General features: G+C 38.2%; 1 protein-coding gene across 14 annotated transcripts in view; it reads left to right on the forward strand.

The window, feature by feature from the left end:
* Window positions 1–15,933, forward strand: part of GRIA4 (glutamate ionotropic receptor AMPA type subunit 4) — a 515,605-nt gene that overhangs the window by 358,372 nt on the left and 141,300 nt on the right. For 13 of the 14 annotated variants that reach the window (XR_010946265.1, XR_010946264.1, XR_010946266.1 and 10 more), the window contains one exon: window positions 15,174–15,227. The exons of the other annotated variant lie outside the window; for it this stretch is intronic. Coding sequence is in view for 10 of the 13 variants with exons in the window: in XM_067750879.1 (XP_067606980.1) it covers window positions 15,174–15,227 (54 nt within the window). In the remaining 3 variants the exon portion in view is untranslated. The remainder of the gene's footprint in view (window positions 1–15,173; window positions 15,228–15,933) is intronic. 14 annotated transcript variants of the gene reach the window in all.

The raw sequence follows: 15,933 nt of genomic DNA on the forward strand, positions 1-15,933 counted from the left end.
TCAAACACCCTATCAAGGGGATAATGACCAGCATACACTGAGGAAAGAGGTGGCAGACATTGATACTAAAAACAGCCCTCACACACACACACACACAAATTAAACATATGGAGGTTATATAGGGATGTTCCCATATAAAAATAAACCTCCAAGACAGTCTGAGCATCTGGCATCAGGAGGAAGAACCCCAAGAGCATTTAACCTTGAAGGTCAGCAGGGCTTGAGGACAGGAGCTCCACAGGGCTGGGGGAAACAGATACTTCACTCTTGGAAGGTGCACACAGGGTCTCACACGCACTGGGACTGAGCACAAAGCAGTACCTCCATAGGAACCTGGGTTATACCTACCTAGGTGTCTTGGAGGGTCTCCTGGGAGGGCGGGGGTTGGCTGTAGTTCACCATGGGGCAAGGACACTAGTATCAGAGGTTCCAGGGAATATTAATCTGTGTGAGATCTCCAAGAGGTCCTCATTTGACACCAAGACCTGACCCCACCCAAAAGCCTGCAGGCTCCAGTGCTGGAATGCCTCAGGCCAAACAACCAACAAGACCGGGAAACAGCCCCACCCATCAGCAGACAGGCTGGCTAAAGTCATACTAAGCTGACAGACACCGCAAAATACACCACTTGACATGACCCTATCCACCAAAGGGACAAGAACCAACTCCACCCACCAGAGGGAAGGCATCAGTCCCCCCCATCAGGAAGCCTGCACAAGCCCCAGGGCCAAATTCACAAACCAGGGGGCAGACACCAGAAGCAAGAGGAACTAACACCCTGTGGCCTGAAGAAAGGAGACCACAAACACAATAAGGCAGACAAAATGAAATGACAGATAAATATGTTGCAGAGGAAGGGGCAAGATAAAAACCTACAAGAAAAACTAAATGAAGAGGAGATAGACAATCTACCAGAAAAATAATTCAGAGTAATGATGGTAAAGATGACCCAAGATCTTGGAAAAAGAATGGAAGCACAGATTGAGAAGATACAAGAAATGATTAACAACAACAACAACAACAACAACAAAAATAGAAGATTTAACAAACAGACAAACAGAAATGAACAACACAACAACCTAAAGGAAAAATACACTAAAGGAATCAATAGCAGAATAACTGAGGCAGAAAATGAGTAAATGAGCTGGAAGACAGAGTGGTGGAAATCACTGCTGTGGAACAGAATAAAGAAAAAAGAATAAAAAGAAATGAGGACAGTCTCAGAGACCACTGGGACAACATTAAGCACACAAACATTTGCATTTTATGGTTCCCAGAAAAAGGAGAGAAAGAGAAAGGGCCTGAAAAAAATATTTGAAGAGATTATAGTCCAAAACTTCCCTAACATGGAAAAGGAAATATTCACCCAACTCAAGGAAGCACAGAGAGTCCCATACAGGATAAACTCAAGGAGAGACATGCCAAGACATATATTAATCAAACTAACAAAAATTAAATACAAAGAAAAAATATTAAAAGCAACAAGGGAAAAGCAACAAATAACATACAAGGGAATTCCCATAATATTATCAGCTGATTTTTCAGCAGAAACTCTGCAGGCCAGAAGGGAGTAACATGATATATTTAAAGTGATGAAAGGGAAAAACCAACAACCAAGAATACTCTACCCATCAAGATGCTTATTCAGATATGACATAAAAATCAACAACTTTACAGATAAGCAAAAGCTAAGAGAATTCAGCAGCACCAGAACAGCTTTACAACAAATCCTAAAGGAACCTCTCTGTTCAGGGATAAAAAAGAGGCCACAATGAGAAACAAGAAAATTACAAATGGGAAAGCTCACTGGTAAAGGAAATCATCCATACACAAATAGGATATTAAAACAAGCAACCATAAGAAGAGGAGGGTACAAATGCAGGAAATGGGAATGCATTTGAAATTAAGAGACCAGCAACCTAAAACAACTTTGTGTGTGTGTGTGTGTGTGTATATATATATATACTACTTTATCAAAACCAAACCGGAAATGGAAACCAAAAAAGTACAATAGGTACACATAAAAAAAGGAAAAAGCAACCCAAACACAGAACTTATGATGGTGATCAAACCGCAAGAGAAGAGAACAAAAGAGGCATGGAAGGGACAAAAAAAAAAATACCCAAACAATGAAGAAAATGGCAATTGGAACTTACATATTGATACATATATATTGATAATTACCCTAAATATTAATGTATTAAGTGCTTCAACCAAAAGACATAGATTGGCTGAATGCATACAAAAACAAGACCCATAGGAAACTGCTGTATGACACAGGGAGCTCAGCTTGGTGATGACCTACATAGGTGGGATGGTGGGTGGGAAGGAGGTCCAAGAGTGAGGGAATATATGTATACATATAGCTGATTCACAATGTTGTACAGCAGAAACTAACACAACATTGTAAAGCAATTATACTCCAATAAAAATAAACACAAGACCCATACATATGCTGTCTACAAGAGACCCACTTCAGACCTAGGATGCATACAGACTGAAAATGAGGGGTTGGAAAAAGGTATTCCATGCACATGGAAATCAAAAGAAAGCTAGAGTAGCAATACTCATATCAGATAAAATAGACTTAAAGATTGTTACAAGAGACAAGGAAGGACACTACATAATGATCAAGTGATCAATACAAGAAGAAGATATAACATTTGTAAATATATATGCACCCAACATAAGAGCACCTTTATATAAAAGGCAAATGCTAACAGCCATAAAAGGAGAAATTGACAGAAACATAATAATAGTGGGGAACTTTAATACACCACTTTCGTCAATGAACAGATCATCCAGACAGAAAATCAGTAAGGAAACAAAAGACTTAAATGACACATTAGAACAGGCAGACTATGATATTTATAGAACACTTCATCAGAAAGCAGCAGAATACGCTTTCTTCTCAACTGTGCATGGAACATTCTCATGGATAGATCACATCTTGGGTCTCAAATCAAGCCTTGGTAAGTTTAAGAAAATTGAAATAATATCAAGCATATTTTCTGACAACCCTATGAGATTAGAAATTAATTACAGAAAAAAATGTAAAAAACCAAACACATAGAAGCTAAATAATATGTTAATAAACAACCAGTGGATCACTGAAGAAATCAAAGATGAAAAAAAAAAAAAAAGACCTAGGGACACAGCAATCCAAAACCTATGTGATGCAGCAAAAGCAGTTCTAAGATGGAAGGTTATACCACTAGAATCTTGCCTCAGAAGAATCTCAAATAAACATCCTAACTTTACACCTAAAGCAACTAGAGCAAGAAGAACAAACAAAACTCAGAATCAGTAGAAAGAAAGAAATCATAAAGATCAGAACAGAAATAAATGAAATAGAAATGAAGAAAACAGTAGCAAAGATCAATGAAACTAAAAGCTGGTTCTTTGAGAAGATAAACAAAATCGATAAACCTTTAGCCAGACTCATCAGGAAAAAAAGGGAAAGGGCTCAAATCAAGAAAACTAAAAATGAAAAAGGAGAAGTTACAACTGACACTGCAGAAATACAAAGGATCATAAGAGACTACTATAAGCAACTCTATGCCAATAAAATAGACAACCTGGAAGAAATGGACAAATTCTTAGAAAGATACAACCTTCTAAGACTGAACCAGGAAGAATAGAAAATATGAACAAATCACAAATAATGAAATTGAAACTGTGATTAAAAATCTTCCAACAACAAAAATCCAGGACCAGATGGCTTCAAAGGTGAATTATACCAAGGATTTAGAGAAGAGTTAACACCTATCCTTCTCAAACTCTTCCCAAAAATTGCGGAGAGAGGAACAGTCCCAAGCTCATTCTACAAGGCCACAAACACCCTGATCCCAAAACCAGACAAAGATATCACAAAAAAAGAAAGTTGCAGGCCAATATCACTGATTAACATAGACACAAAACTCCTCAATAAAATACTATCAAACATAAACCACAACACATTAAAAGGATCATACACTGTGATCAAGTGGGATTTATCCCAGGGAGATAAGGGTTCTTCAGTACATGCAAATCAATCAATGTGATAAACCATATTAACAAATTGAAGAATAAAAACCATATGATCATCTCAATAGATGCAGCAAAAGCTTTTGACAAAATTCAACACCCATTTATGATAAAATCTTCCCAGAATGTGGCCACAGAGGGAGCTTACCTAACATAATAAAGGCTATATACAACAAACCCACAGCCAACATCATTCTCAACGGTGAAAAACTGAAAGCATTTCCTCTAAGATCAGGAACAATACAAGGGTGCCCACTCTCATCACTATTATTCAACATAGTTTTGGAAGTTTTAGCCATAGCAACCAGAGAAGAAAAAGAAAAGTAAAAGAAAACAGTAAAGTCACTGTTTGCAGATGACCTGATACTGTACATAGAAAACCCTAAACATGCCACCAGAAGACTACTGGAACTCATCAATGAATTTGGTAAAGTTGCAGGATATAAAATTAATATGCAGAAATCTCTTACATTCCTATGCACTAACAATGAAAGATCAGAAACAGAAATTAAGGAAACAATCCTATTTATCCTTGCATCAAAATGAATAAAATACTTAGGCATAAACCCACCTAAGGAGATACTCAGAAAACAATAAGATAATGATGAATGAAATCAAAGATGACACAAGCAGATCAGATGGAGAGATATACCATGTTCTTGGATTGGAAGAATTGTTATTATCAAAGTGACTATACTACCCAAAGCAATCTACAGATTCAATGCAATCCCTATCAAATTACCAATGGCATTTTTCACAGAACTAGAACAAAGAATTTTACAATTTGTATGGAAACACAAAAGACCCTGAATAGTCAAAGCTATATTGAGAAAGAAAAACACAGCTGGAAGAATCAGACTCCCAGACTTCAGACTATACTACAAAGTTACAGTAATCAAGACAGTATGGTATTGGTCCAAAAACAGAAATATAGATCAATGGAACAGGATAGAAAGTCCAGAGATAAACCCACACACTTATGATCAACTAATCTATGACAAAGGAAGCAAGAATATACAATGGAGAAAAGACAGTCTCTTCAATAACTGGTACTAGGAAAACTGGACAGCCACATGTAAAAGAATGAAATTAGAACACTCCCTAACACCATACCAAAAAAATCAAATCAAAACAGATTAAAGGTCTAATTGTAAGGTTGGATACTATAAAACTCTTGCAGGAAAACATAGACAGAACACTCTCTGACATAAATCACAGCAAGATCTTTTCAATCCACCTCCTACCGTAATAAAAATAAAAACAAAAATAAACAAATGGGACCTAATTAAACTTAAACCTTTTGCACAACAAAAGAAACCATAAACAAAATGAAAAGTCAACCGACAAAATGGGAGAAAATATTTGCAAATGAAGCAATTGACAAGGGATTAAACTCCAAAATATACAAACAGCTCATGCAGCTCAATATCAAAAAAACGAACAACCCAATCAAAAAACAAACTTGAGGGGAAAAAGGGGAGAGAGACAAATTGGGAGATTGGGAATGACATATACACACTACTATATATAAAATAGATAACTAGTATGGGCTTACTGTATAGCACAGGGAATTCTTCTCAGTACTCTGTAATGACCTATATGGGAAAAGAATCTAAAAATGAGTGGATACATGTATATGTATAACTGATTCCCTTTGCTGTACAGCAGAAATTAACACAACATTTTAAATCAACTATACTCCAATAAAAATTTAAAAAAACAAAAACTGGATTGGACCCCTTGGGAAAAATAGATTGGTAGAAGGGGAAGAGCAGGTGAGCATATAAAACGGGGGAGTTAACATGAGGCCAACTTGGCTCTGGTTAAAAACTAACCAAGGAGTGGAGTAGAATGTAAACAGTGACAGTTAGTGCATCTGTTGGCCTCCAGCTGTTTTCCTTTTCAGCTATAAATAAGATAGGTTGTTTATGGTGCTGGGCAGCTTGCAAGGTGACAATATTGCACAAATTAACTCCAATCTCTCAGGAATAAAATTTGCACCTGCATGAAAGTGTGGTTATGGGACATGAATAAGAATGGAAATGAGAACCCTATTGTAGCTCCCTAGTTCACAAATATTGTTTGGAATAAGCTGATACTTACTAGCAGTAATTCTCACCGTGAATGTCTCTGACTGAAGTTCTGTTGAAACATTTCTGGGATTATCTAAACATTTCATTAAATTGAATTGTTTTATTAATTAAACATGTAATACTCATACGGCAACTTTTAAAATACTAGATATCACCAATGCTTTATTTGTGCAAAGCTATGCAAGCTTCAGAATAAAGCTGCTTCTGCTATCTTGAAAAAAATAATAAAAAAATAAAATGGTTTTCCTGTGTTTCATACACAAGTCACTAATTTACAAAGAATTATTTTAGAAGATATTAAAATACCAAAAATAACTCAATTTTTTCTTTAATGAAAAAAGTATATGTAGGGCTTCCCTGATGGCGCAGTGGTTGAGACCGCCTGCCGATACAGGGGACACAGGTTCGTGCCCCGGTCTGGGAAGATCCCACATGCCGCGGAGCGGCTGGGTCCGTGATCCATGGCCACTGAACCTGCCTGTCCGGAGCCTGTGCTCCGCAACAGGAGAGGCCACAACAGTGAGAGACCTGCGTACCGCAAAAAAATAATAATAAAAGTATATGTAAATCTTATATTGTGTTGTTACCTTTGAGGACACCAATGAGGCTACAAAGCTGCTCATTAGTAACTGTCATTAGAGTTTCTCTAATTAAAGAAATTTTCAGTTTCACAAAATAAGAATTTTAATTTCTAGTACGGAAATAAAGTTGCACTTTTTTAAATATCTGATTACTTTTTTCTAAACTTTCTTAGTTTCTAATTTTCTAAACATTTCTAAAAAACATTCATAGAAAAGATTAATGTAGCAGAAGGAAAAGTCTCTTGATGTTGTTTTGTCCTTATTCTTTTTTTTTTTTTTTAACATCTTTATTGGGGTATAATTGCTTTACAATGGTTTATAACAAAGTGAATCAGTTATACATATACATATGTTCCCATATCTCTTCCCTCTTGCGTCTCCCTCCCTCCCACCCTCCCTATCCCACCCCTCCAGGCTGTCACAAAGCACCAAGCCAATATCCCTGTGCCATGCGGCTGCTTCCAACTAGCTATCTACCTTACTACGTTTGTTAGTGTGTATATGTCCATGACTCTCTCTCGCCCTGTCACAGCTCACCCTTCCCCCTCCCCATAACCTCAAGTCCGTTCTCTAGGAGGTCTGCGTCTTTATTCCTGCCTTACCCCTAGGTTCTTCATGACATTTTTTTTCTTAAATTCCATATATATGTGTTAGCATACGGTATTTGTCTTTTCTTTCTGACTTACTTCACTCTGTATGACAGACTCTAGGTCTATCCACATCATTACAAATAGCTCCATTTCGTTTCTTTTTATGGCTGAGTAATATTCCATTGTATATATGTGCCACATCTTCTTTATCCATTCATCCGATGATGGGCACTTAGGTTGTTTCCATCTCCGGGCTATTGTAAATAGAGCTGCAATGAACATTTTGGTACATGACTCTTTTTGAATTTCGGTTTTCTCAGGGTATATGCCCAGTAGTGGGATTGCTGGGTCATATGGTAGTTCTATTTGTAACTTTTTAAGGAACCTCCATACTGTTCTCCATAGTGGCTGAACCAATTCACATTCCCAACAGCAGTGCAAGAGTGTTCCCTTTTCTCCACACCCTCTCCAGCATTTATTGTTTTTAGATTTTTTGATGATGGCCATTCTGACTGGTGTGAGATGATATCTCATTGTAGTTTTGATTTGCATTTCTCTAATGATTAATGATGTTGAGCATTCTTTCATGTGTTTGTTGGCAGTCTGTATATCTTCTTTGGAGAAATGTCTATTTAGGTCTTCTGCCCATTTTTGGATTGGGTTGTTTGTTTTTTTGTTATTGAGCTGCATGAGCTGCTTGTAAATTTTGGAGATTAATCCTTTGTCGGTTGCTTCATTTGCAAATATTTTCTCCCATTCTGAGGGTTGTCTTTTGGTCTTGTTTATGGTTTCCTTTGCTGTGCAAAAGCTTTGAAGTTTCATTAGGTCCCATTTGTTTATTTTTGTTTTTATTTCCATTACTCCAGGAGGTGGGTCAGAAAGGATCTTGCTGTGATTTATGTCATAGAGTGTTCTGCCTATGTTTTCCTCTAAGAGTTTGATAGTTTCTGGCCTTACATTTAGGTCTTTAATCCATTTTGAGCTTATTTTTGTGTATGGTGTTAGGGAGTGATCTAATCTCATACTTTTACATGTACCTGTCCAGTTTTCCCAGCACCACTTATTGAAGAGGCTGTCCTTTCTCCACTGTACATTCCTGCCACCTTTATCAAAGATAAGGTGTCCATATGTGCGTGGGTTTATCTCTGGGCTTTCTATCCTGTTCCATTGATCTTGATAACTGTAGCTTTGTAGTATAGTCTGAAGTCAGGGAGCCTGATTCCTCCAGTTCCTTTTTTCGTTCTCAAGATTGCTTTGGCTATTCGGGGTCTTTTGTGTTTCCATACAAATTGCAAAATTTTTTGTTCTAGTTCTGTGAAAAATACCAGTGGTAGTTTGATAGGGATTGCATTGAATCTATAGATTGCTTTAGGTAGTAGAGTCATTTTCACAATGTTGATTCTTCCAATCCAAGAACATGGTATACCTCTCCATCTATTTGTATCATCTTTAATTTCTTTCATCAGTGTCTTATAATTTGCTGCATACAGGTCTTTCTTCTCCTTAGGTAGGTTTATTCCTAGATATTTTATTCTTTTTGTTGCAATGGTAAATGGGAGTGTTTTCTTGATTTCACTTTCAGATTTTTCATCATTAGTATATAGGAATGCCAGAGATTTCTGTGCATTAATTTTGTATCCTGCCACTTTACCAAATTCATTGATTAGCTCTAGTAGTTTTCTGGTAGCATCTTTAGGATTCTCTATGTATAGGATCATGTCATCTGCAAACAGTGACAGTTTTACTTCTTGTTTTCCGATTTGGATTCCTTTTATTTCCTTTTCTTCTCTGATTGCTGTGGCTAAAACTTCCAAAACTATGTTGAATAAGAGACGTGAGAGTGGGCAACCTTGTCTTGTTCCTGATCTTAGTGGAAATGCTTTCAGTTTTTCACCATTGAGGATGATGTTTGCTATGGGCTTGTCATATATGGCCTTTATTATGTTGAGGAAAGTTCCCTCTATGCCTACTTTCTGCAGGGTTTTTATCATAAATGGGTGTTGAATTTTGTCAAAAGCTTTCTCTGCATCTATTGAGATGATCATGTGGTTTTTCTTCTTCAATTTGTTAATATGGTTTATCACATTGATAGATTTGCCTATATTGAAGAATCCTTGCATTCCTGGAATAAACCCCACTTGATCATGGTGTATGATCCTTTTAATGTGCTGTTGGATTCTGTTTGCTAGTATTTTGTTGAGGATTTTTGCATCTATGTTCATCAGTGATATTGGTCTGTAGTTTTCTTTCTTTGTGACATCCTTGTCTGGTTTTGGTATCAAGGTGATGGTGGCCTCGTAGAAGGAGTTTGGGAGTGTTCCTCCCTCTGCTATATTTTGGAAGAGTTTGAGAAGGATAGGTGTTAGCTCTTCTCTAAATGATAGAATTCGCCTGTGAAGCCATCTGGTCCTGGGCTTTTCTTTGTTGGAAGATTTTTAATCACAGTTTCAATTTCAGTGCTTGTGATTGGTCTGTTCATATTTTCTATTTCTTCCTGATTCAGTCTTGGCAGGTTGTGCATTTCTAAGAATTTGTCCATTTCTTCCAGATTGTCCATTTTATTGGCATAGAGTTGCTTGTAGTAATCTCTCATGATCTCTTTTATTTCTGCAGTGTCAGTTGTTACCTCTCCTTTTTCATTTCTAATTCTATTGATTTGAGTCTTCTCCCTTTTTTTCTTGATGAGTCTGGCTAGTGGTTTATCTATTTTGTTTATCTTCTCAGAGAACCAGCTTTTAGTTTTATTGATCTTTGCTATTGTTTCCTTCATTTCTTTTTCATTTATTTCTGATCTGATTTTTATGATTTCTTTCCTTCTGCTAGCTTTGGGGTTTTTTTGTTCTTCTTTCTCTAATTGCTTGAGGTGCAAGGTTAGGTTGTTTATTCTAGATGTTTCCTGCTTCTTAAGGTGGGCTTGTATTGCTATAAACTTCCCCCTTAGAACTGCTTTTGCTGCATCCCACAAGTTTTGGGTCGTTTTGTCTCCATTGTCATTTGTTTCTAGGTATTTTTTTATTTCCTCTTTGATTTCTTCAGTGATCACTTCATTATCAAGTAGTGTATTGTTTAGCCTCCATGTGTTTGTATTTTTTACAGATCTTTTCCTGTAATTGATATCTAGTCTCATGGCATTGTGGTCAGAAAAGATACTTGATACAATTTCAATTTTCTTAAATTTACCAAGGCTTGATTTGTGACCCAAGATATGATCTATCCTGGAGAATGTTCCATGAGCACTTGAGAAAAATGTGTATTCTGTTGTTTTTGGATGGAGTGTCCTATAAATATCAATTAAGTCCATCTCGTTTAATGTATCATTTAAAGTTTGTGTTTCCTTATTTATTTTCATTTTGGATGATCTGTCCATAGGTGAAAGTGGAGTGTTCAAGTCCCCTACTATGAATGTGTTACTGTCGATTTCCCCTATTATGGCTTTTAGTATTTGCCTTATGTATTGAGGTGCTCCTATTTTGGGTGCATAAATATTTACAATTGTTATATCTTCTTCTTGGATCGATCCCTTGATCATTATGTAGTGTCCTTCTTTGTCTCTTTTAATAGTCCTTATTTTAAAGTCTATTTTGTCTGATATGAGAATTGCTACTCCAGCTTTCTTTTGGTTTCCATTTGCATGGAATATCTTTTTCCATCCCCTTACTTTCAGTCTGTATGTGTCTCTAGGTCTGAAGTGGGTCTCTTGTAGACAGCATATATATGGGTCTTGTTTTTGTATCCATTCAGTTAATCTGTGTCTTTTGGTGGGAGCATTTAGTCCATTTACATTTAAGGTAATTATTGATATGTATGTTCCTATTCCCATTTTCTAAATTGTTTTGGGTTCGTTATTATAGGTCTTTTCCTTCTCTTGTGTTTCTTGCCTAGAGAAGATCCTTTAGCATTTGTTGTAAAGCTGGTTTGGTGGTGCTGAACTCTCTCAGCTTTTACTTGTCTGTAAAGGTTTTAATTTCTCCATCAAATCTGAATGAGATCCTTGCTGGGTAGAGTAGTCTTGGCTGCAGGTTTTTCTCCTTCATCACTTTCAGTATGTCCTGCCACTCCCTTCTGGCTTGTAGGGTTTCTGCTGAGAGATCAGCTGTTAACCTTATGGGGATTCCCTTATGTGTCATTTGTTGTTTTTCCCTTGCTGCTTTTAATATGCTTTCTTTGTATTTAAGTTTTGACAGTTTGATTAATATGTGTCTTGGTGTATTTCTCCTTGTATTTATCCTGTATGGGACTCTCTGTGCTTCCTGGACTTGATTAACTATTTCCTTTCCCATATTAGGGAAGTTTTCAACTATAATCTCTTCAAATATCTTCTCAGTCCCTTTCTTTTTCTCTTCTTCTTCTGGAACCCCTATAATTCAAATGTTGGTGCATTTAATGTTGTCTCAGAGGTCTCTGAGACTGTCCTCAGTTCTTTTCATTCTTTTTTCTTTATTCTGCTCTGCAGTAGTTATTTCCACTATTTTATCTTCCAGGTCACTTATCCGTTCTTCTGCCTCAGTTATTCTGCTATTGATCCCATCTAGAGTACTTTTAATTTCATTTATTGTGTTGTTCATCGTTGCTTGTTTCATCTTTAGTTCTTCTAGGTCCTTGTTAACTAATTCTTGCATTTTGTCCATTCTATTGTCCATTCTATCTCCAAGATTTCGGATCATCCTTACTATCATTATTCTGAATTCTTTTTCAGGTAAGCTGCCTATTTCCTCTTCATTTGTTAGGTCTGGTGCATTTTTATCTTGCTCCTTTATCTGCTGTGTGTTTTTCTGTCTTCTCATTTTGCTTATCTTACTGTGTTTGGGGTCTCCTTTTTGCAGGCTGCAGGTTCGTAGTTCCTGCTGTTTTTGATGTCTTTCCCCAGTGGCTAAGGTTGGTTCAGTGGGTTGTGTAGGTTTCCTGGTGGAGGGGACTAGTGCCTGTGTTGTGGTGGATGAGGCTGGATCTTGTCTCTCTAGTGGGCAGGTTCACGTCTGGTGGTGTGTTTGGGGTGTCTGTGGCCTTATTATTATTTTAGGCAGCCTCTCTGCTAATGGGTGGGGTTGTGTTCCTGTCTTGCTAGTTGTTTGGCATAGGTTGTCCAGCACTGTAGCTTGCTGGTCATTGAGTGAAGCTGGGTGCTGGTGTTAAGATGGAGGTCTCTGGGAGATTTTCGCCGTTTGATATTATGTGGAGCTGGGAGGTCTCTTGTTGACCAGTGTCCTGAAGTTGGCTCTCCTACCTCAGAGGCAGAGCCCTGACTCCTGGCTGGAGCACCAAGAGCTTTTCATCCACATGGCTCAGAATAAAAGGGAGAAAAAGTAGAGGGAATTAGTAGAAGTATGAGGAAAGAAAGAAGGAAAGGAGGGAAGGAAGGAAGGAAGAAAGAAAGAAAGAAGCAAAGAAGGAAAGAAGGAAAGAAAGGAGGGAGGGAGGGAGGGAGGAAGGAAGGAGGGAAAGAAGGAAAAAAGACAGAAAGAAAGAAGATACAGTAAAAATAAAATAAAGTATAATAAAATTATTGAATTAAAAAATTCTTATTTAGAAAAAAAAAAAGGACAGATAGAACCTTAGGACAAATGTTGGAAGCAAAGCTATACAGACAAAATCTTACAGAGAAGCATACACATACACCCTCACTAAAAGAGGTAAATGGGGAAAAATCATAAATCTTGCTGTCAGAGACCACCTCCTCAATTTGGGATGATTCGTTGTCTAAAGGAGGGAAGGAAGGAAGGAAGGAAGGAAGGAAGGAAAGAAAGAAAGAAAGAAAGAAAGAAAGAAAGAAAGAAAGAAAGAAAGAAAGAAAGAAAGAAAGAAAGAAAGAAAGAAAGAAAGAAAGAAGGTAAAGTATAATAACATTATTAAAATTAAAATTGATTATTAAGAAAAAACATTTTTAAAAAAAACCATGGACGGATAGAACCCTAGGACAAATGGTGGAAGCAAGACTATACAGACAAGATCTCACACAGAAGTATACACATATACATTCACAAAAAGAGGAAAAGGGAAAAAAATCATAGATCTTGCTCCTAAAGTCTACTTCCTTAATTTGGGATGATTGGTTGTCTATTCAGGTATTCCACAGATGCAGGGTATATCAAGTTGATTGTGGAGCTTTAATCCGCTGCTTCTGAGGCTGCTGGGAGAGATTTCCCTTTCTCTTCTTTGTTCTCACAGCTTCCAGGGGCTCAGCTTTGGATTTGGCCCTGCCACTGCGTGTAGGTCGCTGGAGGGCGTCTGTTTTTTGCTCAGACAGGGCGGGGTTAAAAGAGCCGCTGATTCGGGGGCTCTGGCGCACTCAGGCCGGCGGGGCGGGAGGGGCACGGCGTGCGGGGCGGGCCTGCGGCGGCAAAGGCCGGCGTGACTTTGCACCAGCCTGAGGCCCGCTGTGCGTTCTCCCGGGGAAGTTGTCCCTGGATCCCGGGAACCTGGCAGTGGCGGGCTGCACAGGATCCGCGGAAGAGCGGTGTGGAGAGTGACCTGTGCTCGCACACAGGCCCCTCGGTGGCGGCAGCAGCAGCCTTATCGTCTCCCGCCCGTCTCTGGGGTCCGCGCTTTCAGCCGCGGCTCGCGCCCGTCTCTGGGGTTCGCGCTTTTAGCCGCGGCTCGCGCCCGTCTCTGGAGCTCCTTTAAGCAGCGTTCTTAAACCCCTCTCCTCACGCACCAGGAAACAAAAAGGGAAGAAAAAGTCTCTTGCCTCTTCGGCAGGTGCAGACTTTTCCCCGGACTCCCTCCCAGCTAGCCGTGGTGCACTAACCCCTTCAGGCTATGTTCAAGCCGCCAATCCCAGTCCTCTCCCTGCGCTCCAGCCTCAGCTCGCAGCCCCGCCGCGGGTGAGCAGACAAGCCTTTCAGGCTGGTGAGTGCGGGTCGGCACCGATCCTCTGTGCGGGAATCTCCCCGCTTTGCCCTCCGCACCCATTGCTGTGCACTCCTCCGCGGCTCCGAAGCTCCCCCCTCCGCCCCCCGCAGTCTCCGCCCGCGAAGGGGCTTCCTAGTGTGTGGAAACTTTTCCTCCTTCACAGCTCCCTCCCACTGGTGCAGGTGCCGTCCCTATTCTTTTGTCTCTGTTTTTTCTTTTTTTTTCTTTTGCCCTACCCAGGTACGTGGGGAGTTTCTTGCCTTTTGGGAGGTCTGAGGTCTTCTGCCAGCGTTCAGTAGGTGTTCTGTAGGAGTTGTTCCACGTGTAGATGTATTTCTGGTGTATCTGTGGGGAGGAAGGTGATCTCCGCATCTTACTCTTCCGCCATCTTCAAGGTCCCCTGTCCTTATTCTTTTTATCATAATAAAATATTGCTATATCCATAGGAAAGTGAGAATTACCTAGGTATTCTGTGGTATCAGAGGTATCTAAAAACAGAGATTTTGCCTAGAAAAATCTTACCTGCTTTTCAGGACAACGATCCAATCTACTCATAGAAAATGATTCTCACCAGTTGAGGCACCTAACAGTCTATCATGAATTCTTATAAATCATCAATAAATTAAGTACATCTAAATTCTTTGAACCAAAATAATTTTCTTTCTTATGTTAAAGTATTCTTTTTTAGAAATATATGTAAACTATTGGTTTGTCTCATAACATTGTCATTCTCTTTGAGGGGATTATAGCATAGTAGTTTTCTGAACAAGATATAATGAAATGATTGGTCATTTATACAGTGGGATTGAAATTACAGGGTTTTTGTTTTTTTTTTTACTTCAACCACTTAATTTTTAGTGTGGCTTATGAATTTCTTATAATTAGGATAAATCACTTTCATAAGAGAAACGATATCATTTTCTCAACATGTTTCCACATGGCATTATGCTAGAATAGTTAAAATTCTGTTTTTAAAAATATGATCATTCAGTAAAGTTAAATTGGTTTTCTCATATTTCCTTATATCTTCACAGATTGTGAGTGTTGGAAAGCATGTTAAAGGCTACCATTATATCATTGCAAACTTGGTAAGAACTCTTTATTTTCTATTTTTCATAAGAATTGCTCAGACATTCAAGATTATGTTAACTGTGCCTTGAAATAGTGCTCTATTATTAAACTATATTACTTACTAAGCTTTTTATAACACATAGGATAGTACTCTTATGTGTCCACAAAAAAATTAATGGTCAATCTAAGAAAGAAATGGAAAATTTTATTTAGGCCTACCTGAGGATTATAACCTGCTAGTTAGTCTTTCAGAAAGCTCTGAGGACTGTTCTGCCCATTAGAGGTCAAAGCAACGAGATTTTCTGCACAACTTAGAGGTCAAAACATAATTTTTTGAGATAAAGGGTTATGAATCAAAGTAACATATTGACAGTTTACATAGTCCAACAAGGCAATAGTGGGTCATTGTGACCCCTTACAGGATTGAGAGAGGAATGTTATCTCCTAATCTCCTAAGTAGTTAGCTTGCTGGTGCCAGTAGGAAATTGCTTCTTTTTCTTTCTTTCTTTCTTTCTTTTTTTTTGTGAGTAGGCATTCCTGGTCATCTAAGAGAATCTAGGTAATATATTAATGTATAATGCAGATGCACACTGAACACTAAAGGGGAGGAGGTGGTAGCTCAAATGGTGGAAAAATTTTGTTAAATTTTTCTTGTCTTTCCTTAAAAACAATTGTATTTCATTAATCACAGTGATCATATTTCTAATTCAATATATTTTGGTG

The sequence above is a fragment of the Pseudorca crassidens genome, chromosome 9 (genome assembly GCF_039906515.1).
Source record: "Pseudorca crassidens isolate mPseCra1 chromosome 9, mPseCra1.hap1, whole genome shotgun sequence".
NCBI classification, from domain to species: domain Eukaryota; kingdom Metazoa; phylum Chordata; class Mammalia; order Artiodactyla; family Delphinidae; genus Pseudorca; species Pseudorca crassidens.